Below are 26,746 nucleotides of genomic sequence, written 5' to 3'. Positions count from 1 at the left end.
TGCAGGGTCTTGGTCATTTTTGTGGCAGGGGGTTGCAGCAACTGTGTACACCACTATTATAAATGTTAATACTATTATAACCATGGCACTTAGACCGCGGTGTAGTGAATAAAATGAAAATCCATAAAAGAATGTCAAAGATTAGAAGAAGAAGGAAAGGAAAGGAAGGAAAGGAAAGGAAAGAAAGAAAGAAAGTGATTCAAAGAATAAATAATAAAGGAGAAAATTAGAACTTTAACAATCCCAGGGATGACTGCTATCTAGGAACACTGGGAAAGAGGTCATTCCTCTTAACCCACATTATCTTTTTTGTGAGTGTTTTTTTCAGGGATGCCACTGCATTTAATATTTTTCCCCTTGCCCTAATTTCTTTAGCTATAAAATGGTAGTGCAAATGTAAAATTTGCTGAGGACTAAAAATCCAAACTTCAAAGTGTATCCCATTATGTATGAACTCCATCTACTACTGCCATTTATGGGCAAGGTACCCGTGAATTTCTAAAACAGAGCCTCTGTCTAGCAGACAGAGATATGCCCTTTGAATATGAGGTAACAGCTTTTGCTTAAATTTTATGTTGTCTGTATTGTAGGGTTCACCCCTTACTCACAAACAAACACAGTGGTGTAGAATAGAAAATGCCATTACTGGAGAAATTATTTAAACGGTAGTAATCACGTTTCCATGATAAAAGTCTTAATGATTAGCAAGTGGAATTACTCAGTTCAGACAGTTGAAGTATTGCTATTTCAACACAGGGATAACTTATGAATGATATGTGAAATGGTGTAAGATACTCCATGTTAAAATACAAGAATCACGGAAGAACATTTTCTCTGTGGGTTGATAATGATATGATAGCTCTGCTTTCAAATTCACATATCTCAGAATTCTGCTTGCAACACGTTTAATCAATTTATTAAACAATTGTTAATGCTGTGTCTGTTACAAATTAAACTAATAAAGATTAGGTCATGGATGCAAGGACAATTTCTGTATTTTTTGTTTTTTGCTTTTTGGGTCACACCCGCCAATGCACAGGGCTTACTCCTGGCTCTGCACTCAGGAATTACTTCTAGTGGTGCTCAGGGGACCATTTGGGATGCTGAGATTCGAATCTGGGTTGGCCGTATGCAAGGCAAATACCCTACCCACTGTGCTATTGCTACAGTCCCACTGTCACTGTCACTTATCGATTTTGCTTGAGTGGGCACCAGTAACATCTCCATTATGAGACTTGTTTGTTACTGTTTTGGGCATATTGAATACACCACGGGGTAGCTTGCCAGGCTCTGCCATGGGGGCAAGATACTCTCGGTAGCTTGCCAGACTCTCTGAGAGGGGCGGAGGAATCGAACCCGGGCCGGCCGCATGCAAGGTGAACGCCCTACTGCTGTGCTATCGCTCCAGTCCACAGCCTCACAATTTCTGTATTTGAGGATTCACTCTCCATCCAGACAGGTAGAGATCTAAACAAGCAAATGGGATGCACTACAACAGCAACAGGATTTTGCACAATGAGCTAGCAAAAGAAATCACTCTCAGCAGGTGCTGTGTGGCTATCTGAGTATTGCCGCCCTTACAATTGATTATATTATCACATATTTATTGTTTCTTATGAGTAAGCATGACTTGTTTTACTCCAGGAAACAGATTAGTGGAGTTTAATCCTTGTGAATATCTTCTGCATTAAATTTCATATCTAGTAGCATCTAATCATATTTCACTGTCTGTGGGATGCTTGGAAGTGATGAAGCAGACACAAATTAAATGAGTCTGCATGACTACATTTTCCCCATAGAAACTCCCAGAACAGTCTCCAGGGAGCCTTGAGATTCTTAGAACCCAACCAGAAAACCACAGGAGTAAGTGATGTTGCAAAGTCTAGATGCTGTCCTCACGGAAATCTGAAGTATTGCGGTTAATACCAGGAAGAGCCTAGGTAACGATTTTAAATGACCTCATTTAAAGGCTCATTACCATAAATGGAATTTATCTTAAATAGGCCACTGAGAATTATAAATAAGCATCTAAAGATTTTTTTTCTTGTGGTTTTTATTTTCCTCTGGACTACTTCCTCTTTCACCAATGGCAGGCGGTGGGAATCCAGGCAACACAGCTGAATGGTGGCTTTCTCTTTGCAGACTCTTTTACAGGGTTGTGATGTTCAATCAGGAGCTCAGTTGCCCTTGTTTTCAGAAACCCTGAGCGTGGGGTGTTTCAGGGTATTGGGGGAGTAGTCCAAGAACTTCCGTTCACATTCTCTCACTCACATTCACTGCAAGTTTCTTCCATCAATCACACTGAGCTACTGTATAACGCAGAAAACTGGGAGTGCCAATTTAGTCTTAGCATTATACTGGGAGGCTCATCTGAAATTGAGATAAAATTGATCTTCATCCCCCAATGAAGTCTGGGCTTATTAAATGAGAGCATTTGAATCTCTAGCATGATCAGAATGTGCTATGTATATTTACTTGAAAGCTTATCATAGACATCTTTACCTAAAATTCTCTTAATGTAATATAATATGCATAATGTAATAACTGTGATGTATTTTTTATGGCACCTTATTTTTCTCCATCTTATGAGATACCCTTTACAATTCTCTTTTGTAAATATTTCTGTTCCTATCTTGTTTCACTTATATCATTATCCATTCTTTAGCCTCTGCAATGGCATTTAGATGGAGCAGATATTTGTCAGGTATTAGATAAAAGTATGATCCATTAGTGCTATCATGGCACAAAGGTAGTTATGATTTCAGAAGACTGCTTTAATAAATTCATAATGTTTTATTGTGTACACACAGAGTAGATAAAAACTTACTTTTAAAAACAGCAACTTGACCAGGTTTCATTTTTGTTTCCTGTAGGATCCTGGTTGGCAATCCATTCGCATGCTCCTGTGATATTATGTGGATCAAGACTCTTCAGGAGACTAAATCCACCCCAGAAATTCAAGATTTGTACTGCATAAATGAAAGGAACAAGAATATTCCCCTGGCAAGCCTGCAGATACCCAATTGTGGTAATTTACTTTTAAATCAATGATTTTTAGTTGCTATTACTTATCCTAATTGTCTTGGTGAAGAAGGGAATCTGACAAGAGTACCACTACCCATATTATATAAACTATGCAGATGATGTATCCAGTGAATTAGGAAACATTTATGTTAAGTGTGGAGAATTCAATAAATCAGCACAGTCCTCTGATGCAAGCTGTTATGACTTAAGAGACAGGACCCCCATGGGGAAGGGAGAGTTAAATCAGCCCAAGGACCTACTCTGGGATTTACGGTAGAAGCCCTCAGATCCCAGAGAACTAAGTTTTGGAATCTATATCTCTTACTGTGTTTATGCAGATAACTGCAAGCATTAATAAGTAAATTTAATTGTTTAATATTTACTAGTAGCAAGGGAGACATATCTCCTTGAGTTAATCCCTCCAGAGAACTGTGTCTGTCAAAACGCTTTACCTCTGTAAATGATCAATCAGACCTACATGCAGTCCTATACCTCAACCCACCTCAGTGTTCAATAAGTATGCTAATAGCTCTGCATTAAATGGGCCGTTTTGACCATCAGTCTGTGGTCCCCATTGCTCCTCTGCTGGGGAGGCCAGGAGGCAGTTCTCAGCCACAAAACGCACACACTGCACACCCACTTAAGAACTCACAGTGCAGTATGTTCAGTTTGCTCATTTGGGGCTGTGGCGATTTTCCTCAATCTGATTACCCTTTTTTGTTTCTTCAGGGACTCCCCTTCCTTGCCTCCTCCACCTCCTTTTGTGATCAGGTACTCTGGGGAAGGAGGAGTAGGAAGTTAGAATAGTTTGATTTGTTTTGTTGTTTAGGGTAGCCAGAAAATTGAACCCAAAATTTTGCTTTTTGCTATTTCATCATGTGGGTATTTTGCAGTGAACATGTTCCTCACATTTTATTAGTAAAGAAGTTTATATCCTCTAAGATGCCACGGGATATTATAGGTGACACTTGAATATTATAGACATTTGATTTTGTGCTTGCTTTATTGTTCAAAGCTTGAATCGTTTAATGTTAACAAATTGGAATGAACTTTTTATATAGTGGTGCTAATATTTCAAATTAATGAAATTTTAACAAACATTTATATTATTGTGGATGAATTATTTCATGTCTTGAATGAAGGTGACAGGTGGAGCGATGTTCAGGTGACAGCCTGAAGGTGATGGGCTGGAGCAATAGCACAGCGGGTAGGGCGTTTGCTTGCATGCAGCTAACCCAGTTTCGATTCCTCCGTCCCTCTTGTAGCCTGGCAAGCTACTGAGAATATCTTGGCCACACGGCAGAGCCTGGCAAGCTACCTGTGGTGTATTTGATATGCCAAAAACAGTAACAAGTCTCACAATGGAGACATTACTGGTGCCTGATAGAGCAAAATTGATGAACAACGGGAAGACAGTGATACAGTGATCATTTCTTCTTTTCTCCTTTTGTCCTTGGTGATTGAACGAAGGTGACAGGTGGGGCCGGAGGTGCAGTTGCTGCATCCCCATTAGCAGCGCAGTCAAATGCTTCACAATATTTCTCTAACAGTCCCTCCTGCCGTGAATTACTGAAAATTTATTCATGCTGTGAAACATGTTAGGATCTGTTTCTCAACAAGGTCCTTTTTAACCTTAGAAAAATGTGTTTAATTGTAAGAACATTCATATATAATTTTCAAATTGATTGGGAAAAAAGAGATGCTTTGGAACATTGCTTATCAAGGCAGATACGGAACCACACAAACCCAAGCTGAAAATGCCTATTTGCCAGTTTGTCCTCATTTACCACAAAAACAAGAGGTTTTTTTTTTTTTTTTACAACTCTTAGTATTTTTCACTGAGATCATTTACCATTTATCTGAGTTTTCTTCCACTCAGTGCCTGTGCTCTTGGTTGATTTTTAGTAGTCACTTTTGCAATATTAAAATCTGAATCACTTCCCCTGGCTAGATAGGACTACTAAAGAAAAATGGGCTTTCCTACTTTAATTTTTGTGTGCTATATTTGTGCTTTAAATCTCTGGAAGAAGGTTCTCCAAGAAGTGTTAATAGTGGATAAAAAGCTCAGTTAAGAGTAAAAGGCAAGGGGGCTGGAGCAATAGCCGAGTGGGTAGGGTGTTTGCCTTGCACGCGGCTGACCTAGGTTCAATTCCCATTATCCATATGATCCCCCAAGCACCACCAGAAGTAATTCCTGAGTGAAGAGCCAGGAGTAACCCCTGTTCATTGGCAGGTGGGTGTGACCCAAAAAGAATTAAAAAGATTAAATGGCAAATGTATTTCAGAAAAGCTGTATTTCTCTCAGTATAAGGTTGTATCAAAGCAATCTTTTAATCCATCTTACTAGGACTGAGTGTCAGAGAATGCTATTCCAACAATGAATGTAAGATGGTAATTTCAGTTGAAAAGTTGAAGGACTGTACAATTATTACATAAAACACAGTACCATAGTGTAAAATCAGTTTTGCCTTTGATTTTCCTGTTGAAGTTAACTACAACATTAACTTCCCACTTTTCGATCTTAAATTTTGAATGTCGAGGCTCCTCAGGATACTGACGATAAAATGACAAAATATTGACAAAATAAGAAATACCTGATTACAAAAGTCAGCTTATAGACCCCTAGGAGGGGAGGCTGGTTCCATAAAGTAAATTGATTTTATGAGTTGAATTTAAGTTTTACTTTTAGTTTCCACAATATTTTATAGTCCATATATTTCATTATAATATTGCTATAAACTATTTCTTTTGTTTTAGGCCAGTAATAGAAAACCTAAGATTTGTTTGTCCACATATTGTACTTTCTCCTGGTTCAGTCTTGGAATGTTATAGAATTCTAAAAATTTATCTATAACTTAAAAGTCCTCCAATTTTGTGGCATAAAGTTATTTTTTTAATGGTACTCTGTTAATCCTTTAAATTTCTGTGGTATATGTTGCAATGTCTTGCCCTTTATTTCTAATTCAGTTTATTAGAGGTTCCTCTTTATTCCTTTGTTAGTCTGTCTAATTATTTAACCAGAATAAATTTTTGTTTATTATTTATAAAAGCAGCTTTTGGTTTCTTTGATCTTTTGTACTATTAATTTATTTATTTATTTTGGCGTCTTTCTCATTGATTTTTGCTGTAGTGTTTATTATTTCCTGCTTGCTTTGGGCCTCCTTGCCTGATATTTTTCTAGTCACTTAAGTTGTTCAGTTAGGTTTTTAATTTGACCATTTCTTGTTTCTTATTAACACCTTTCTATGAACTTCCCTCAGAGTAGTTTTTAATGTGCCCCATATATTATGTTCTGGTAACTTATATCTTCACTGCCATTTGGATTTCTTCTTTTATTTTTCTTTTTGAGCCATTGGTTATTAACTAGTGCTTTGTTTAGTCTCTAAGTGTCTGAGCTCTCCACTTTCTGTTTGTGATAAATGTACTTTCATAGCATGGTAGTCTGAGAAGACAGTTGAAACGCTATCTATATTCTTGATTTTATGAAGACATACTTTATATCCCAGTATATGGTCTGATTTGAAGAGTGTCCCATATACATTGATGGAAAATCTGTACTGTAGTTTTTGGGGAAGAAAACTCTGTGCATGTCTGTTAGGTTCATGTCTTTGTTTATTCCCTTATAGTCAATATTTATTGAATTTTATCCTAGCTGATTTGTCCAGTGGTGAGAAGATGGTGCTAAAATTTCAAGTCACTGTGGTTTTACTGTCACTATGTTTCCTCAGGTCTATTAGCAATTGCTTTCTGAATTTTGATATTTCTATAAAGATTTCTTGATCATGAACTAATTATTATCCGTTTTTCTTATGCCCTTTCGGAACTGAAATCAGCACTGTCTGATACTACTTCCATGTACATGAAAGCTATGGGTGAAATTCCAGCTTTGTGTAGACAAGCCTGTGCAGCGCCAGCTCCTGTTATACAGAGATCTGGCTGATCAGCCTGGCTGTGTTGCTTCAGACATATAACTCGGTAGATACCCCACTCCCCACCTCACGTCGAGAAGGGGATTGGGGAATGGTAATAAATTTTTGTTTTGTTTTGTTTTACTTTTCCCACATCTTTTTAAAGCACTGTGACTTATAAAGTTATTCATAATTGAGTTTTAGGTAAATAATATTCTAGCACTGATCCAGCCACCATTGTCAACTTCCCTCCACCAATGTTTTCAGTGTCCCTTCTCATACCTTCGATTTTTCTGACATCACCTCAGGCACACAGCATCTGGCTGAAGTGTTAGCAGATGCTTCAATGACTGTGGCTTTCCTCCTAGGCCTTGTGCAGGTGGAGATTTAAGAGGCTTGGGTGTGGGTGTGTTTGCAGTGCTCAGATTCCCCATGCATGCAGTGAATTCCTCCTTGATCAGCCATCTGCCACCTGCAGCCAAGTACAGCATGTCCTTGGGTCTCCTTTGACCCTCCCCTAGGCATGTCGCCTGTGTTTGGTTGGCTTACTTGTTTTATAGCAGCTGACACTCACTTAGAATATCAGATCTCTGCACACTTCTTTCTGGAGGGCCTCTCCAAAATCATTTGATCATTTCTGTTCTGTTGCATTTTTGCTAGGGGCAATTAACAGTGCATCCTTCTCTAGTATCCTAGTCTTACCTCCCATTTTAACTTGAAAAACAAAGCTAATAACCAAGAACTATCGAATTGGACATTAAGTTTCTCCAGATATTAGAAAATAAAATCCCCTATGCTTTGAATTAGTGATCTTGGGCCTATGGTCAACTCTCATGAATCGTGCACTAACAGGTAGACTGAATGTTAGTGACAAGTGCAGTACCAGAGGCAGCTAATCACTATATTTGTTAAAGCCATGGGTAGACATATGTGGATCAAAACAGCTCCCATTTATTAGATAGTTAGTTATAGTACTTATGAATACTTGCAAACTTATTCATTTGGAAATAGGAATACAAATGGCATCTAATATCTGAAAATTTTAGGACTATGAGTAAAATATGTAGAAAATACTTAATCACTGTATCACTGTCATCCCATTGTTCATTGATTTGCTCAGGCAGGTGCCAGTAAAGTCTCCATTCATCCTAGCCTTGAGATTTTAGCAGCCTCTCTTTACTTGTCCTTCCCAATGGTGCCACATTGGAGGCTCTTTCAGGGTCAGAGGAATGAGACCCATCATTGTTACTGTTTTTGACATATTGAATACACCATGGGGTACTTGCTAGGCTCTGCCGTGTGGGCACGGTACTCTCAGTAGCTTGCCAGGTTACTGGAAAATGGGGGACCTGGGCAGAAGAGGCCCTGTCCCGATCGAAGCAGGCTTCAAGATCTCAGCCCCGGGTCCCACACACCTGGGTTCCTCTGCTGTTTCCTTCTTGTGTGAGGCTCATCCGAGCGTGTGGAGAGTGGCCTTGAGCATGGCTGCTCGAGCAGTAAGGGAAACTCAAACCGCCCCCCTCTGAGGGGCCCTGGTGAAGACAGCTAGGCAAGGGGGCAGACTCATATTTAATATGAGATTTAATATATAGTTAATGCCCAAAATATCATATTTTAGAGTTATGACTATCATTTTTGTGAATAGAACTTTAAATACATTTTATATTGAATTTAAATATATATATCTTATATTTTGTAAGACTCTAAAATTAATGAAACTACAACTAAAATTGTGTATATCCATATAATCTTATCAAATGTAAGATCAATTAAAGTTAAATGGCTCCTTTATAGCAGGACTTATCAGAACTTTTAATATTGTTAATGCATTATAGATAGAATTATATTTGCCATAATATTTTAAATTAAAAAGTGCTTTTTAGTTTGTGGGCATACTTGTCTGTCCTCTGGATTTACTCCTGACTCTACTCAGGGATCACTCCTGATGGTGCTCAGGGGATCAGAGGTGGTATAGGAGATTCAACACAGGTTGACTGCACACAAGGCAAGTGCCTACAAACTGTACTATTTCTCCAGCTTGGTAGCATTTTTCAAATTTTATAATTCCTTTTAACCTCCCCTCTGCAAAGGATATGGGTGGATTATAATAATTAGAATTCCACAGAAAATATTTTGGGAAAAGTCCTCTAAACTAGACATTCACTCAAACCTCCATGCAGTTAAAGAATTGAGGAATAAGTGTCTAGTGAACAACTTCCCTGATTCTCATTTTATTATCTGTGCCATTCAAAGAATGCCCATGGAAGAAGTCTGTGAGTAGGGCCTGTGGAAAGAACTAACTAAGGCTTATGGAAAAAAGACATTTTAAACAAAATCATCGGTGATTCAAATGTGCTCTTGTGTGTGGGAAACTCTGATCTACAGTAAGTCTGCTTTTTTCAGGATAGTTGGTTATTTCTGCTGAGGGTCACAGGCTTCTGTGTCCTTCTTGATCAAAGACAGATCAAGAGATGTGGCTGCAGAGGCATCTGAATGCCTGAAGAGCTCATTGGTCATCTCTAGACCTCCAATAATGTTTCTCAGAGTGCAAAGAATGATAGCTCTAAAGCTTAAATCAGACCCTATTATGGTAGAGCTAGAAGCTCTTGGAAGCATTACTGAGCTTTGCTCTGTACTTGTGCCGAGATTTCAAATCTTATTAAGCCAGGAAGTAGTGCCTGGCAAATAGTTTATTCTGCCTTGGCTCTTCATGCTTTCCAATTCATTTTTATTGTGCTAATTAAACCTCAAGTGATATTTCAAGTACAGATTGTTTTTTCCATTATTGAATCTTTGGCCAGTATATTAATAATGTAGAATTAACGTGAGTCAGATGCTTACTCATTTATGGAAGACTTTACATTTCAAAGATCTAGACTTGGCCAATTTTGAACAGATTCCTTTGGAAACTGCTATGAGAGGGTGATACAATTTCTCTATAAATAAAGGAGACTCACTGTTCCCTCACAAATAGATATGAAATTATGTTTTTAAGTGAACCAAATCCTAGATTCTGAATATGTTGTATTTCTGCTCTGCAGTTTAATATACTTAGCTGAGGTAGCAGAGTGTAGTGGTTAAGACTCTGAATCTTAAGTTGAAATGCCAGGACAACAGAGCAACTTTGTAAAAGGTGTTTGAGTTTTCCAACATCCATTCATACTTTTTACTAATTGAGTGCAAAATAATTAACTTTGAGATGGTTGTAAGGCTTAAATAAGACAGTTTAAGGAAGTGGACAAGTTTATAGATAAGGTAATACCCTATAAATACTAGTATTTTTACTATATTAAACATTTTTAGAATTATTAGTTATATCAGCTTGGACTTGAATAAAAATACATTAGATTTTATACGAGATATTAACATTTTTATTTATAATCTATTTTAATTTAATTCTGCTTAAAATGTCTAAATTATTGCTTGAAATTATAAAAAACAGGAAATTCATCCCAGAGATGAGTACTGGAGTCAACACCTCCATGCTGACTGGCAGAGAAGACCATTGAATAGTTTTATATTTGTCTTTCAAATTATAAGCTCTTCTCAAAGGGTTTGTGATTCTTGGCAGTTCACACATCTTAAAAGAGTGACATGCTAGAAGTAATGTATAGTTATTAACTGTTAGCTTTATTTTGGAACAATGTTATTGAAAACACCAGGACTTGTTCTTAGGGCCTCAGCTTCATGGTTCCTTAAGAAAAAAACAGATAGATCTATAAGTATAGGAATGAGATAGGAGTTGGTAAAGCCCACAGTATTGTAATAGGAAAGACAGTGGATGAGGAATAACTAGTCCTGAGACAAAAATAGTTGGTTAAAAAAATTGGCAATGCCAAAAACCAAGAGGAAACTTGGGTTTTATTGCAGAATTCCTATAAGCTCAGCAATGGGAAGTGGATGACTGCATCATCTCCTCCCCCAACTCCCTTCTCACCCCCTCAGCAGAAAAATTAAGCTTTTATTCTAAGCAGGATAAAACAAAGGTTTTGAGAAATTCTCACTAGAGTTGAGTCTGTGACGCCAGATTGAAAAGAATTTATACACTGAATAGTGATGTTTTCATATTTATTCCTCTTCTAAGGTGGATTCTGTAAAAAAATAATTAGCTGAGTAGTTTGACCAATGCCTTCCTCAAAATGATTTAATAATGTAGGCATCAAGTGTTATCTTGCAAATAGATCAATGATATTCTTCCAAAATGAACCTAACAGTTAATAACTATACATTACTTCTAGCATGTCACTCTTGTAAGATGTGTGAACAGCCAAGAATCACAAACTGTTTGACAAGAGTTTATAATTTGAGACTCAAGCGGGCACCAGTAATGTCTCCATTGTGAGACTTGTTACTGTTTTTTGGCATATTGAATACACCAGGGGTAGCTTGCCAGGCTCTGCCATGCGGATGGGATACTCTCGGTAGCTTGCTGCGCTCTCCAAGAGGGACGCAGGAATCGAACTTGGGTCGGCCTTGTGCAAGGCAAACACCCTACCCACTGTGCTATCGCTCCAGTTATTTTTTTGTGCTATCAAAAAGATAAAGAAAAAATATAGGAAATAGTTTTATTGTGTAAAGAACAATGTAAAATAACTATCAACTAGAAAAGATAGACCTAGGATATCTGAATGGTGAGAAAGTAGTGTATAATTATTGAATCAACATTATTATTTCCCCTGAATGCATACAGAATTTTATGTTTTAACTGGTGCTATTTAAATTTCATAAAATATGGTAAGCAGTATATGTGATGGTTCTGTGGACTTTATGTGCTTGCTATCTCCATATAGAGACATTATTTCATAGCATAGGACATGAAGAAAAGTGTGGTATGAACTTGTGTGAAAGGAATCTTAGTTTTTATCTTTCCTGATAGAGTGACAGATGATATTAAAAGAGAAAAATCATAAAGTTACAAAACAAACATTATATTTTCTAATGCAGAGATAAATAGTCAAAAAGGATGTTTCAGATGGAAAATGAATGCTCAGAGGGCCTGGGGAGATAGTACAGCAGGAAGAGTGCTCGCATTGCGCATGCCCTACTAGGTTTAATCTCTTGCACCCTACCTGGTCCCTGAGCACTCCAGGACTAACCCCTAAGCATAGAACCAAGAGTAAGCAAGCCATGGCAATGCCAGGTGTGGACTCACAAAAAATGTTAAGAAAATGAATGTTTGGGGAATAAGAATAATGCTACATAGATGAGGTAAGCTGCTATTTTTATATGGTGGTTTAAATATTTTAATACATAAATTTTATAGAATTATACTCATTAAACAACATGACCAAAACTTTTGTTTAATATTGAATATGCCAAAGAGATAGAACGACTGGTCAGGTGCTCACTTTGTACATGGACTGAGCCAGGTCCACTGGATATGGCCCCCAAAAGAAATGATATTAAAAATTTATTTAAATGCATTTTAAAATAGATATCTAAATCTTACAACTGGTGTGTCAAAGAAGTTTTTTTTCCAAAATAAAAGCATTTCTATGTTGAAGGATGCTCATGAAGTAGTTTTATTTTACCTATTTTACAGAAAAAGATCCTGGGGAAATCAAATAACCAGATTATTATATGTAGTAGAGTGTAAAAAATTCAAACGCACGTGAGCTCAAGAGTGATGCGTGTATTCGATGGCTCTTGAGCGGCTCTCTCTCTCTCTTCCTCTCTCTCTATCTCTCTTGCCATTCTCATTTGGTGCTCTCAAGCCGCTGTGTATGGACCAGATTGGGATTGATCCTCCTTTGTGCTCTGTTTCTGTGTGTGCCACTGTGCTCTCTTCTGTCTGTCTCTCTGTCTCTGACTCTGTCTCTGTAGTCTCTCCTCTGATCTCTTCTGATCTCTCTCTGTCTCTGTCATCTCTCCTCTGGTCTCTTCTGATCTCTCTTCCAAACTCCTCTTTTCCAATCTCTCTTCCGATTTCTCTTCCAATCTCTCTCTCCAGAGACCTTCTTATTCTCTCTCTAGAGCTCTTCTGCTTCTCTCTCTGGAGACCCACTTGCTCTCACTTCTGACTCTTACTTCTGACTCTGACCCTTACTTCTGACTCTAACCCTTACTGCTGACTCTGACCCCCTCTGCTCTTATAGTCTTAGTTTCTATAGCAATAACATAGCATGGTGGTACAAAGGTAGGTTGAACATTAACAAATCAACAGAGGGGTAATCCCACTCCTCCAGGAGATTAACACAAGGATAAAATCTCATCTAAGGAGATTACTCCAGATTACTAGGAGATCGATTTAAGGGTGGGATCCCATCTAGGGTGTGTCGCTTTCTTCTTTCCTCAGCCAGTAATCCACTTAAATAGTTATAGTAAATTTACTTCTAATATTTCTAGCAATGTCATTCTGTATGAGCACAGTAAGAGATATATCAAACTTAAAGTTTGGTTCTTCCTGAGGACATCTTAGGACATATTCCAGACCACAGTCCTCAGGCCAGGTTAGTCTTCCAAACCCCAGAAGGGTCCTAGTCTCTTTGTTACTTTTGGATCATGACAGCATTTGTCCATGACCATGTTCTCAACTTATAGTTGAGTATTGTGGCGCTTTGGCCTGGCTCATTTAAATGCCAGGGTAGCTGACAATTTGCCCTGGGTCTATTCAGTCCCTCATCGGGACCCTGTTTTGGAGGTGCTAGGAACTAAGGGCAACTGAGTCAAGAAAGCAGATGCCCAGGAGTAAATATTATTGGAGTCAATCAACTCCCGTTACAAAGCATAATATTAACTGTCTTCCTGTGTCCATACAGAAAGGACATTGCTTTAAGGTAAGCTAAGTTCCCTGTGGCAAGGCTGAAAGGACAAACCTAATGTTATTCTACAGTAGAGCTAAAATTTATTATGTTATCTAAGTGAAGAATGTACTTTCAGTGTTAATTACATTTTATTAATCTAATCTCAAAAATGTTTTCCCTTTTGACATATAGTTGATATTAAAATGTTAAGAAAATACTTTATGTTGTAGTTTTTAAAATTCACAATTTTCCTCCTCTTTGGACTGGCTTTGCATTTATAGCTAACCATATATTTCTAATGCTTAACATGTTTAACAGCTCAGATATGTTACTAATGGAGGTAGGCCAAGTAATAGGAAGTGAAAACAATTCAACCCATATTTATGACATTCCCAGTACATTAAAGTTATGTTTTATTCTATTCTACTATTCTATTTTTTTAACAACTGCTAAATTTAAGACAAGATTCTATAGATATGAGTACTAAATGTCTTATGAAAAGGAAACTAATTCCTGCCCTCAATGACCCTCTTTTCCCTGGCATCTAATATTGCTCTAAACTGTACAAACATTCCCTTATCATATTTAATAAGTTGGAATACTTAATTGTCATATGAGATGGCACTGATTATTAGAGTTGGAGGAAGAGAAAACTCTTTTGCTTAATCTTAAGAGAAGAGAAATGATTCATCTAACGTTAAAACAGAGCCTACTTTAGAGTTTAGAGTTCCTGACTTCGGGACCAGTGCTTATTCCTCCTACTGCACTGTCTCTGGGCCATTCCTATGCTTTATTGTCTTGTATTTCTCAGAATAGTGATGGTCTTTAGGAAATTTGGCAAAATATACAATGTTGTTCTGTGTTGTATGGTTCCAGAAAGTGGTCACACTAGTCACTGAAAGGCAGGTATTGCTTGGAATTTTTATACCAAAGGTAGGACTATAATGAGATATGTACAATTAAAAATGTCTTGATCCGGTCTCATTTGTGTCATAAAGAATAATGGCTTTTTTCAGGAAAGATGGATTGAGTCATAGAGAAAAGATTTATACAAAGTATTTTGAAGGTGGTAGATTAGACATGGTTAGGTGGTTGGGTTAATTATAATTTAGTGGTTGCTGACAACAAATTTCCTCTTCTGACCTCTGGGTTGCTTCTAAGTTAATGTTGTGTTCATAGTACACAGCTGTAGGGTTGATAAATGCAGCTTTGTTGTTGTTGTTGTTATAGTTATTGTTGTTGGGCCAAACCCAGCTGTGCTCAGGACTTATTCCTGGCTCTATATTCAGTGATCATTCCTGGATGGCCTTCCATGGGGTGCCAGGGAATGGAATCCAGAATGGATGCATGCAAGGCAGTGCTCTATCTTCTGCACTATCATTTTTGACCTTTAAGTGCAGTTTTAAGTAGAGTTTCTGATACTAAGAAAATCCCTAAAATGAATATCAATCATGTATGAAAAAATGCAGTACTGATTTCTAGTTCTGATAGCTTAATGAAGCAATAGCTTCATCCATAAAGAAACACTCTCTTCTGAAACATACATAAAAGTATAAGAATTATCTTTTCTTTAAATGTTAAAAATCACAAGCTTCAACAATTTGTCTGATGATAACAGTTACTTTCTCAGGGTTTTTTTTAAAAAAAAAAACTTGTTATTCCCTTTTGTTCTCTCTCCTTTTGGGTGTTTTAGTTTGCAATAGAGGTATTGAGTGGCCATCATGCAGGGTGGAGTGGTGAGGGATGAGGTGGGAGTGGTGGGAGGGATACTGGGAACATTGGTGGAGGAGAATAGGCACTGGTGGAGGGATGGGTAAACGATCACTGTATGATTGAAATGCAAACACAAACATTTATAAGCTTGTAACTGTACCTCACGGTGATTCACTAATAATTTTTTTTTAAAAGACTTTTCATGTGGTCTGGAATTCATGTTTTTCTAATTATAGCTTGACCAATTTTCTCATAGTAATGACATACAACTTAGTTTGCTTTGGAATATTTTAATGCTTTGCTGACTAAACTTCCTGTATTATCTACCTCAGTCTTTCAAATTTTTATCTGAATTGATTTGTGTCCAGCCCAGCCACAAGAGTCAACAGGTGCAGCCCTGGAGATTCATAGAAAGGCAAGGTGACAGCCTAGATCCAAGTTTAGTGAGACCCAAGCAGGAGCACATCCAACTGCATTTGCAATGAAGCATTGGGCTGAGAATTGCCTGTAGGACCCTCTAAGCACTAGTGGTCGCCATCCTCCCCCACCCTCCACCTCCACAAAATAAAAAACAAAAACAAAACCAAAAAAACACTGGATTAGTAATTGTAGAACAGAGAAATAGGTACACTAGTGGTATTTTTTTAATTAAACATTAGCTGTAATAACACAATAATGATACATTAATAATTTTATGTTGTGACAATTTGCAGTTTCAAATTGTCTTGCTATACATTTTTTGTTCACTAAATCCCTTAAACTTATTAGCTTGACCCTACTTCAGAACAATCAATCAGCCTGAGAGTAAATGGGTCTTGATTTGAATATATAGTTTTCAGTTTGTAATTGCGTCTGTCTCTTGTGTTTCTTTCATCCCACAGGATTGCCATCTGCAAATCTGGCTGCACCCAACCTTACAGTGGAGGAAGGAACATCTGTCACTTTATCTTGTAGTGTTGCAGGCGATCCAGTCCCAAATCTGTACTGGGATGTTGGTAATCTGATTTCCAAACATATGGTAAGACTTGTGTATGGCTGTGCTTATAGACAGCTTTCTTAAGTGTGTCTTAAACTCTTGGTCTTGGATTATGAAACTGGCAAACAAATAGAGACAGGCTTGTGGGGTGAATGAAGATCTGACTTGAGGGGACACAGGGACAGCGGTGGGGACCTTGGGCACTTTGGAAGTTGTGGGGTACAGTTAGTGATATTGTACATGAGTACCATAAATTTTAAGATGCAATCATGCTACCTGAACTATAATAAAAGGTTAAGTAAAATAAAATTTTAGGCCATATAAAACGCAAGTGTGTCTTAGCACTTGATGTTTAACAATTCAAATGAACACATAGATAATTTCATTCTTTATTTTGAAAGTCTAATGGAGGTTTGTACTTGAATATGAATACCTAATACATTGGAGAGTCCTTTTCTCTCATGAATTTGTTGTTTCATTGTGAGCAAGGTGAATTATTCTCCTGCTTTTCTTTTCCCTAGGAGGAATGTAGGTCAGAATGCAAAGACCAAAATAATCCACATATTAAACAATTGAAATATGAGAAACAGAATAACCTCTGACTTAAACTTTTGTTTGAGCTTGACTCAGGTCAGAAACCCTCTAAACAGTGTATTTTCCTCTAGTTAGTGGGAAAAAAAACCAAATCTTGTCACTTTTGGGTCAGCTCTAATAAAGTTTATTTTTGTCTGTTAATTTATTTATAGAATGAAACAAGCCACACACAGGGATCCTTAAGGATAACTAACATTTCATCTGATGACAGTGGAAAACAAATCTCGTGTGTGGCAGAAAATATTGTAGGAGAAGATCAAGATTCTGTCAACCTCACTGTACATTGTACGTAATCAGACTGGCATATGTTTTTAGTAGAAATGATTATTGCCACACCTTCTTGTGTTGTGAGGCACCCTTGCTTAAGTGTGTTTAGAGAGTATTCGCAGTGTTGTACTTAGTTAAGAACTGTTATCTGCTTCTTTCTCTTGTCCTATTTCTGCTCATTTCTCTTGCTCGTTGCTTGTGTTTTGAAGGTTCTTTTTCAACCTTAACTTTGTCTTCTGTTATTTCCCCCCATCTTTTCTTCACAGCATATACTTTGAGCTGGCTTTCCTCTTCTTATTAATAAGTTTTAGCTTAAATTATTATTAATTCATTTCTAATTTTTTTCCTCTGTGAAAGCAAAAGGAAGTTTAAAGTTGAGCTCCTGAAGTATTGGGCTGTTCACAAACGCCTAATTATACAATCAGAACATAAAAACCTCTTTCGTTTAACTTAAAGTTTTTATAGGAAGTTTGAAAAAGTCCTACTTAAATTATTAGCAATTATCACCTGCAACTTGAAATTAAAAACTTGTATAATTTTTAAATTTCTATATATGTTGAAACTGAGATGAAACTCCTTAATCGTGTGTGCATTATTTCCTGGAACTATAAATAAGAGAACATATATGTTTTTCTACATTATGAATTTTCATCATAAACATATATTCTGCTAAAAGTCATAGATCATCACAAATTCTGAATATAAATTAAGATGTTTTCATTTGGATTGAAATTTGATTGAGAAAACATGACTGTACATGCATGTAAGTATAAATTAGCATTGCACACATTTAGACACATAGTATTAATATATTAGTGTCACTCACAGCACATATTTCATGTTGATTGCTGGAGTGAACCGCTCAAATCACCAATTACACTATGCCCTGTTGTTACTTCTATGAGGCCCAGTGGGTTAATATATTCCTAATTTCTCATCATTTGATCCCAAGGAAGCCTGAAGTCAATATTATTTCCATACAAAGGCAACAATATTCCAACTTAAGTTCTTAAATGAGCATCTCATCAAAAGCTTACTTGAGATTGGTAGCAGGAGTAAGGAACCCTGCGTCTAGGGGCCTGAACGGTGAGCAGAGGTGACTGTTATCTCTCTCTTAGTGTGCCCTTTGTCTTTGTAACACAGACCTATAAATATGTCTGTCTTTGTGCTCCTTACATGGGTCTATGACTACGGAGCCCCCTAAAATTGTGTCTGAATTGAATTTTCATAGATGCCATTATATGTTTAAAACTGTACTACTTTCTAAAGACTATTTTAAGGATGTCTATGAAATACAGCTGATAAAACTTAAACTTTGTATGTTTAAATAATATTATAATGCATTTCTTAAGGTATGATCCTGTACATTTGCAGAGCTTAGAAATACCACATACTCATTTCTAAGGAGTTTCTCTGATAACTGGAAATTATCCTGTAGATTTTTGAAGGTGAATTGAGTTAATTTATCAGCTGTGCTACTTCTTGGATATTCTGAAAGAACTTCTCTGAGTAAAACTAGGATGTATTGTGAGATAATGGTACTCAAATTCAAAAGTTCTTTAGATTATGATAATGTATTTATGATTGCCTTCCTCTGAAGAATTAACCTTATATTTCAAGATAAACAGTGGAAGGAAAAGTGATAAACAATATTAACAACTGAGATAACTATCCCTTGCACAGCATATTTGTAATAGTGTATGAAATTTTCCCCTTCACACAATAAACTTACATAACCAAGAGAAAGTTTATGATAGGGAAAGGCTACTACTGGGTTATGCATTGATACTTCATGATCCTTCTTCCAGCTCTGCTTGGTCAGTGACTTTGACCAATTCACTTAACTATATTGGACTTGAATTTCTTCATCTGAGAAATGATGCTATGAGAATTTGAAGGTCTTTTCCATTTCTTGATTTTATAATTATCAAAGTAGGATTACATAAAAAGCCATAGCGAGGGATTATAAATTCCTTCACTCAGGATAAGTAACTTCTGTATGGTTTTTAACTTGATGATGTTTGTTTCCTCAAAGCATAAAGTGTTTTCTACTTAAAGTTAAGGTAATTTCTGTGTGACTAAGTTCAAACATGATCTTCAAATGTTGACATTAAAGGGATCAAAACATAGTCATCTAAAATCATATCAAACAGTGAATTGTACCATAATGAAAAGTTCTGCTTTTAAATAGCATTTGCTACTCACAGTCAATGACAAATCTCAATGTATGATGCTTTATAATAATCAATACCAGTACAAGTAGCAATATTCATTCTATTGATCTATTTTATCTGTTTTATATAGTCTGTTTTATGTAATATTAATGGCATATATTTTTCAAACCAAAGTTCACCTGAAATAAACCTATCCCACTGTCAGAAATCTCTTGGATCTGTTTGGACCTAGTTCCCATACTGAATAGATTTGAAAAGTAACTTATTATTCATGGGTAGGACAGGGAAAATAATTTTTCTGAAGCTCTCTACAGGAAGTTCAATTAGCCTTGATGAGGATACAAAGTATGGGTGGATTCCAGAGTTCCTTGTTATGTGTTTTGTTAAGCCAAATAATAAGTGAATAAAATCTTCTACCAATGACACAGATCTGGAGATGGGAAAAATTCTGAGCTTTCTGATGCTATTAACTCTCTCTTTTTCAATTTAGTTGCTCCAACTATCACATTTCTCGAATCTCCAACCTCAGACCACCACTGGTGCATTCCATTCACTGTGAAAGGCAACCCCAAACCAACGCTTCAGTGGTTCTATAAAGGGGCCATATTGAACGAGTCCAAATACATCTGTACCAAAATCCATGTTACCAATCATACGGAATACCATGGCTGCCTCCAGCTGGATAATCCCACTCACGTGAATAATGGGGACTACAAGTTAGTAGCCAAGAATGAGTATGGGAAGGATGAAAAACAGATTTTTGCTCACTTCATGCGCTGGCCTGGAAATGGAGGTACTTTTCTGGGGAGAGGATTGGCTATATCATTTCGTTGTTGGCAAAAATCATGTGAATAGTAAACTAGCCCCCAAATCTAGTACTTCAAAACTCCATTGTTTAGTCTTCTTATGGGTCTATAAGCCAGTTGGGAGATTTTTCCTATGATAAGTAGATAAATAGATAAATAGTAGATAAGTAGATAAATAGATATTTATCTATTCTGGTGAAAAGGAGCATTTATATTAGGCATGCCTCACCATGAGTGCAATGTGCAAAAGACAGTAAAAAATTTGCAAGAACTCTTAAGACCTTATTCAGTTCCAGCTCATCGCTTCAGTCTTTATACTTTTTTCCAACACCAAGAATTTTGTTCTTCCCAAGGAGATGATGGGGAATCATTTTTTAAGTAATCAAATATGCATATATGATTTTGTCTCACTTGTTTAATAGTAGTTTATACCCACAAAAATAAAAACCCATGCAAAACTAATCCACGGACTTGCTGTGGTAAGAATATAATCATTTAAGATTTATTTTGTAGTTCCTTGGCCATTTGAAATTCAGAAATTTGCTCATCCCTGGATGAGAAGACACTTCCTGGAATTCTTTGCTCACCTGGGAAGTGATGTCCATTTTTCTCAGATCCTGAACTGTTTATCTAAGACTCATAACTTCCATTGACCAAAGGATTGCTGGGTATCAGGGATAGACTGGAGAATTTCAGTGTGTGCCCAGGTAATAGCAAGGATAATTTTTGAGCATTGATCTACTTTATATTATGCTATTCCATGAGCATTTTATTGTGTAAATGATGTTTTATTGAAGCAACATTGGTTTATAACATCATGTAAGATTTTGGTGTATAGCTTTGTAGTTCAACATATGTGTATGCAATATCATGAATATTTTTATCTCTTTACAAAATAATTAATCTCCATTCTATCCCTCTTTATCTCTGGTAACCACCAATCTGTTCTCTTTATCCAGAAATTATTGTATGTTTTATTTGATTGCTTGTGTTTTATATGCCACATATTAGAAAAATCAAATGACATCTATATTTCTCCACATTATATGATTTTCTTTGAAGATATTTGTGAATCATATATCCATCAAAAGTTTAATATCCTCAAGAAATAAATAATTCATAACATATAAGCACTAAAGACAATAAAAATAAGCTATTTTTTAAAAGGAGCGTGATATCTGATTAACTTGCCCAAAGGAAACAGGTTTTGAACTGGAGTACCGGGATTTTGTAGCTTTCTTTGCACATGGCTGACTTTGGTTCCATTCCTGGCACATATGTGGTCCCCTGAGCATCTCTTGGAGTGACCCCTGAGAAGCAAGTCCTCAAAAGCAAGTCCTCAGTACCACTGGGTGTGGCCCAAAAAACCAATAATGACAACAATTGGATTACCAATAGACATGGAAAAGATGTTCAGCATGGATTAATAAAGCATATGCAAACCAAAACAATAATGAAACATCACCACTGATCTGTTAGACTGGCATTTATCAAAACACAAGAAATAATCTATATTGGAGAGGATCTAAAATGGAATACTTGAACACTTATTTTTCTTCGACAGATTTCACTAAGAATTCACTATAAGTCTGTCTATATTATTGCAAATGGCAATTTTGCTTTTTGTGTAGTAGAGTGGTGTTCTGTTTTGGTTATATAACACATCTTAATACACTTGTTTTCCAATGAGACTATTTCCCACTCTTAAATTTTATGAATGATACTGTGATAGATGGATATGGGGTACAAATACCTTTGTAAATTAGTGTTTTTATATTCTTATGAATAATTTTAGATTTATAGAAAAGTTATACCTGCCGTTGAGAGAGTCCCCAGATATCCTTTCAGTTTTCTACTTTGTCGACATCTTTCATCACATTTGCCTCAAAACTGAATTTATTATTTTTATATTACTATTAGCTAAAAATTAGAATTGTGTTTATCCATTACTGCTTTTTTTTGATAATTTAGGAGTACTGGGGCTGGAGCAATAGTACAGTGGGTAGGGCGTTTACCTTGCACGCATCCAACCCGGGTTGGGTTTGATTCCCAGCATCCCCTATGGTTCCCTGAGCACCGCCAGGTCGATTCCTGAGCGCATGAGCCACCAGGAGTAACCCCTGTGCATCACCAGGTGTGACCCAAAAATAAAACAAAACAAAATAATAATAATGTAGGAGTACTGCTATTTATTCAGCCATTGATTAGGCTGATTGAATTGGGCATGAACTCTATGTTACTTTTTTTATTCTATTCTGAATGTTAACTTTATTTTATTATTTTATTATTATTTTCCCCCTATTTTTTTGATTCACCATGATATACAGCTACAAAGCTTTCATGTTTGAGCTTCGGTCATATAATCATCAAACACCCATCTCTTCACCAGTGCACACTTTCCACTATCCAAATCCCCAGTATTCCCCATCCCCACCCCCATTCCAACCCTTCCCCTGCTTGTGTGGCAGATAATTTCCCCCATACTCTCTCTACTTTGTTTACATTCGATATTTTGACACCAGTTTCACCACCACTTAAACCTGCCAAAAAGGCAATGCTAGACAATTTGTTTTATATTGCTTGTTATAGACAGAATATGTCCAGGAAATTCTGTGTCATTCTCTTCCGGGAGCTTTAGTTCATAGTCTCTGTCTGGGTCTTGGCCATTGATGAGAATACATGGCGCCAGGGGCAGTTTGTGGGTGTGACTGCCAAGCTTCTGGGACACTGGGAACCTGGAGGGAGGAGGCCCAGTACCAGTCCAAGTGGGGTTGGAGATCTCAGTCACAGGTTCCTGCATATCTGGGTTTTCCTTCCAGTCTGCTCTCTGGTGAGGTTCATTCCTTTTTGAGTGAGGCTCGTGCCCTCTTTGGTGAGGCTTGTCCAAGCATGTGGAGAGTGACCTTGGACATGGCAATGGTTGGGTTCTGGGAGTTTTTGGCTGCTGGGGTTCTGCTTGGGGCAGGAGAGAAACTCAACCCGCCCCCTCTGAAGTGCCCCAGTGAAGACAGCCTGGCGCGGGGCCAGGGCATTCTGTGGTGTTCTCTTCCGGGAGCTATAGTCTCTGGTCTTGGCCATTGATGAGATTACATAGCACCAGGGGCAGTTTGTGGGTGTGACTGCCTAGCTACTGGAAAATTGGGGACCTCAGGGGAGGAGCCCTAGTCCTGATCCAAGTGAGCCTGGGGCTCTCAGTCATGGGTTTCCACCCGTGACTGGGTACTACAGGCCCTAACTGCATCTTTTGATCTCTTTTGAGATTTATGGGTCTCTGAAATAAGGCCAATAAATGAACTTATATAGCTGAGTTGGAGATGGCTTGTGGGTTTATCTCCCACATATCTAACTTTTGGCCGTTTAATTCTTGGTAAACATGGCCCCATGTTGTTGGGGTCTGGCTAAAGGCATAGCAGCAATTTTGGGGTATCTGGAAGTGTGAAGGCATCATCAAGCTGCTGATGCACTCACCCCACAGGTACAGGTTTACCTGCTGGCAGCACCATACCCCTGCATTACTGCTTTTTAAAGCTGTTCGAGGTGAGCAAGATTAAGAGTGAAGGTCTGGTGTTTAAATGTCTTAAAATTAGTCTAGAAAGAAATACCTGATAGGTGAGGTGTCAGGCTCTGGCAGGAACTCAGGAATGCCATCTTTGCCTGCTATGTCATGGGCAACCCCATCCATACCTGCGAAGGGGGCGTGAGTGCAGCCAGCTAGCCAGCTCAGGCCCCTGAGAACTAAAGAAAAGCCAGGCAGATGAGGGTCAGAGCTCCAGAGCCTACGCAGGGACCCAGATTTGCCCCCCAAGTTCACTCAACTCCACCCCGCTGCATCCCATCTCCCTAAATGCCAGAAACATGCAGACGCCCACCTTGATGTAGGTGCCCAAAGCCTGCAACACATATGACTGGTGGCCTGTGTCCCTTGGTAGATGAGCAGCTCTGTCAGTGGAGCGCAGCTGCCATTATTTCAGACATGATTTTCATCTATTTTCTTTTGAATGTTTCTATACAGTGTCAATATTTTGTAGAATTTAACTCTTTTTATTCAATTGATTTCATTTTGAAATAACATTTCTGTTATTTTTTACAAACAGTAATAAAGAAAAACTATTGTCTAGCATAAAGTAATTTAGATTCTCTTAAAATTCCCTTTAAATGTAGTTATCTATCAAATATAAAACTGAGACTAAATTTTATAAAGAAATTCTTCCTCTCCCTTTCTTATTTCTTGTTCATTTACTTACTTTTAAAATGAAAATTTCTGCTTTTATAAAACATTAATTTTCCCCTTCCCCCAACTATTAAGGAGTAATAAGTGAAAGTGTAAATGAAAGAGACATGACCTAAAGCATTAGTGGACATAACTGCCCTAGTGATCCATAAAACAGGGTGGCCATTTGGAAAGTGAACTCATTTGCCTTCTGTAATAGAATCTCTGTGGTTATTTGTGAGATTTGAAGCTTTGGCATAGAGATAATGGTCTCTCTTAGAATTGCTTCCATTCCCTCTACCCCCTTTAAAACTAAAGAAAAAATATATAGCATGTATATACTCATATAAACATATAATCACACATAATTTTATTTCTGATCTAAACATTCTAATATAAGAACAACAGGCTCTTCATTATCATATTTATATTCCTTTGATATTTATGCTATATTCTTATAGTAATTGATAAGAAAGTTTTAATTCTCATCTCCCCCAAATTGGAATCAGGGTGCTTCAGGAGAGGTGAACTTGGGCCCATTGATATGATAGAGCAAATTCTCTATTTGAAGAGAGAGAAGAATGTAAGGAGCTAAAGCAAATGAACACAAAAAGTCTCAAAAGAAAAGGCAAATAGGTGAGCCAGGCAGAAGGACTGATGGACATATTCTTGACTGCTTTTCCTTATGCTTGGTATGGAAACAGTGGACATGAAACAGCTCCTCTACTTTTCACATGTGGAGGGAGAAGGGGATCGAGCCAGCATCAAACAGGGCAGAAGCCACCAACAAACTTTGTGGATGTGCAGGCAGGAAAATTCCCATGCAATGTATCTCCGAGGGACAGGACCTCATAGATCTCAGATTTGAGCACAAGATATGGAGCTAAGGGGAGGCCCTATTGTTATCAGGTCCTTCATCTATCTTCAGGATCACTAGACACCAGGCCAGTGTTTCACTGTTTGTTAATGGTATCCTGGCTAGTGGCTGAGAAAAGGGAACACTCTCCCAAACTAAAGGGCTCAATGAATCCTTTTTGGAACCTGTGTTTAGAACTGAACTCAGCTCTGGTTAGTTTGAGGTTATGTTCACACACCTTCCAATTTCAGAATGACATGAAGAGAAAGGTGGCATTACTCTTCTAGGAAGATAAAGAACACAACTTGGGATGGGCACACTAATTTTATTCCATCTTGTTTTCATATTCATCGCTTAAAATGTATTCACTGGGTGTAGTCTTCTCTGGACATTTTAATTATGATTCTCTTTCCTTTAATACATATCATAGGGCTCACTTTTAGGAATTCTGATTTGCTGAATCTCAGATGTGGCTTGGGGTTTGCCATTTCTTAATTTTTAAAGACCCCAGTAACCCATTGTGCAACAGAATGAAGGTCATTCTCTGGGTAAGACTCTGAAGTGAGAAAAACTTTTCTGCCTATTGTCAGTAACAGTTATTTGGTCTCTGTAGATTGCAGAGGGAAAAACTCTCAAATAAGTAAGATTTTTATACCATCTGAGTTAGAAATAAAAGTCTGGACTTGATTTAATGGCAAGACTTCTCTCTTCTCCCAGTTGAGATTGGCAGTGTGCAGTGTGGGGGTAGGCATGGAGTTTGCTGGTGTGGTTTCTGCCCCTCTCTGTATGTCATGTGGGATGGGCATGGGGACCAGATGGCAGGGAAGCGTGTTTACTGTAGATTTGTGCTTGTGAGACCTGGGAATCTTTGTTTTGTTCTGTTTGAGGATCATATTTTCTGGATATCATTATGCGTTCTTGGCTATTCCTCTGTCTGTAGTTTTTTCTCTTGCAGTTTTAGGACTTAAACATATAGGCCTCTTTGCCAACTGGTGGAAAAAGTTGTTGCCTCAGCACCAGGAATAGATCTTTTTATTGTAAGGATCCCTCTGTCCAACCAGGGTAAGCAAGACAATTGGCAGATTCTAAGACACATTTTCTCCCAATCCACCTTTATCTGACTCAAGGCCAACACTTATGTGCCTTTGCTCTCACACCTCTGGGTGTATGGGTTGAACCCAAATACCTCTTGCATCCTTCCATCATTCGAATCATGTTTTCATCTTCTCTACAGGTATCGGGTAGTTTTCCTCTTAGCCTTCCACCTGCAGTGAACATAGTTCAAATTCTCAGAATAGTGCCATTGGTTCCCAGGGCAAGATTATGGCAATGTAATTTGTCCCTAAAGAAAAATTTTAGATATCTCTTCTTATTATCTCTTCTTCGAACTCTTAAAATGTGAATCAACATTGCAAAAGATTCAGTTCTAGAATATAGGATTTTGATGAATGGCAGATCTTTCTGGAGGCATAGGA

General features: G+C 37.5%; 1 protein-coding gene across 8 annotated transcripts in view; it reads left to right on the top strand.

The window, feature by feature from the left end:
• Positions 1 to 26,746, top strand: part of NTRK2 (neurotrophic receptor tyrosine kinase 2) — a 398,774-nt gene that overhangs the window by 46,166 nt on the left and 325,862 nt on the right. For all 8 annotated transcript variants that reach the window (XM_055135520.1, XM_055135455.1, XM_055135589.1 and 5 more), the window contains exons 6-9: positions 2,874 to 3,028; positions 16,270 to 16,406; positions 17,111 to 17,243; positions 19,890 to 20,192. In XM_055135520.1, the coding sequence (XP_054991495.1) occupies positions 2,874 to 3,028; positions 16,270 to 16,406; positions 17,111 to 17,243; positions 19,890 to 20,192 (728 nt within the window). The remainder of the gene's footprint in view (positions 1 to 2,873; positions 3,029 to 16,269; positions 16,407 to 17,110; positions 17,244 to 19,889; positions 20,193 to 26,746) is intronic.

The sequence above is a fragment of the Sorex araneus genome, chromosome 1, assembly GCF_027595985.1.
Source record: "Sorex araneus isolate mSorAra2 chromosome 1, mSorAra2.pri, whole genome shotgun sequence".
Classification (NCBI taxonomy): domain Eukaryota; kingdom Metazoa; phylum Chordata; class Mammalia; order Eulipotyphla; family Soricidae; genus Sorex; species Sorex araneus.
This window is presented reverse-complemented; position numbering and strand designations above follow the sequence as displayed.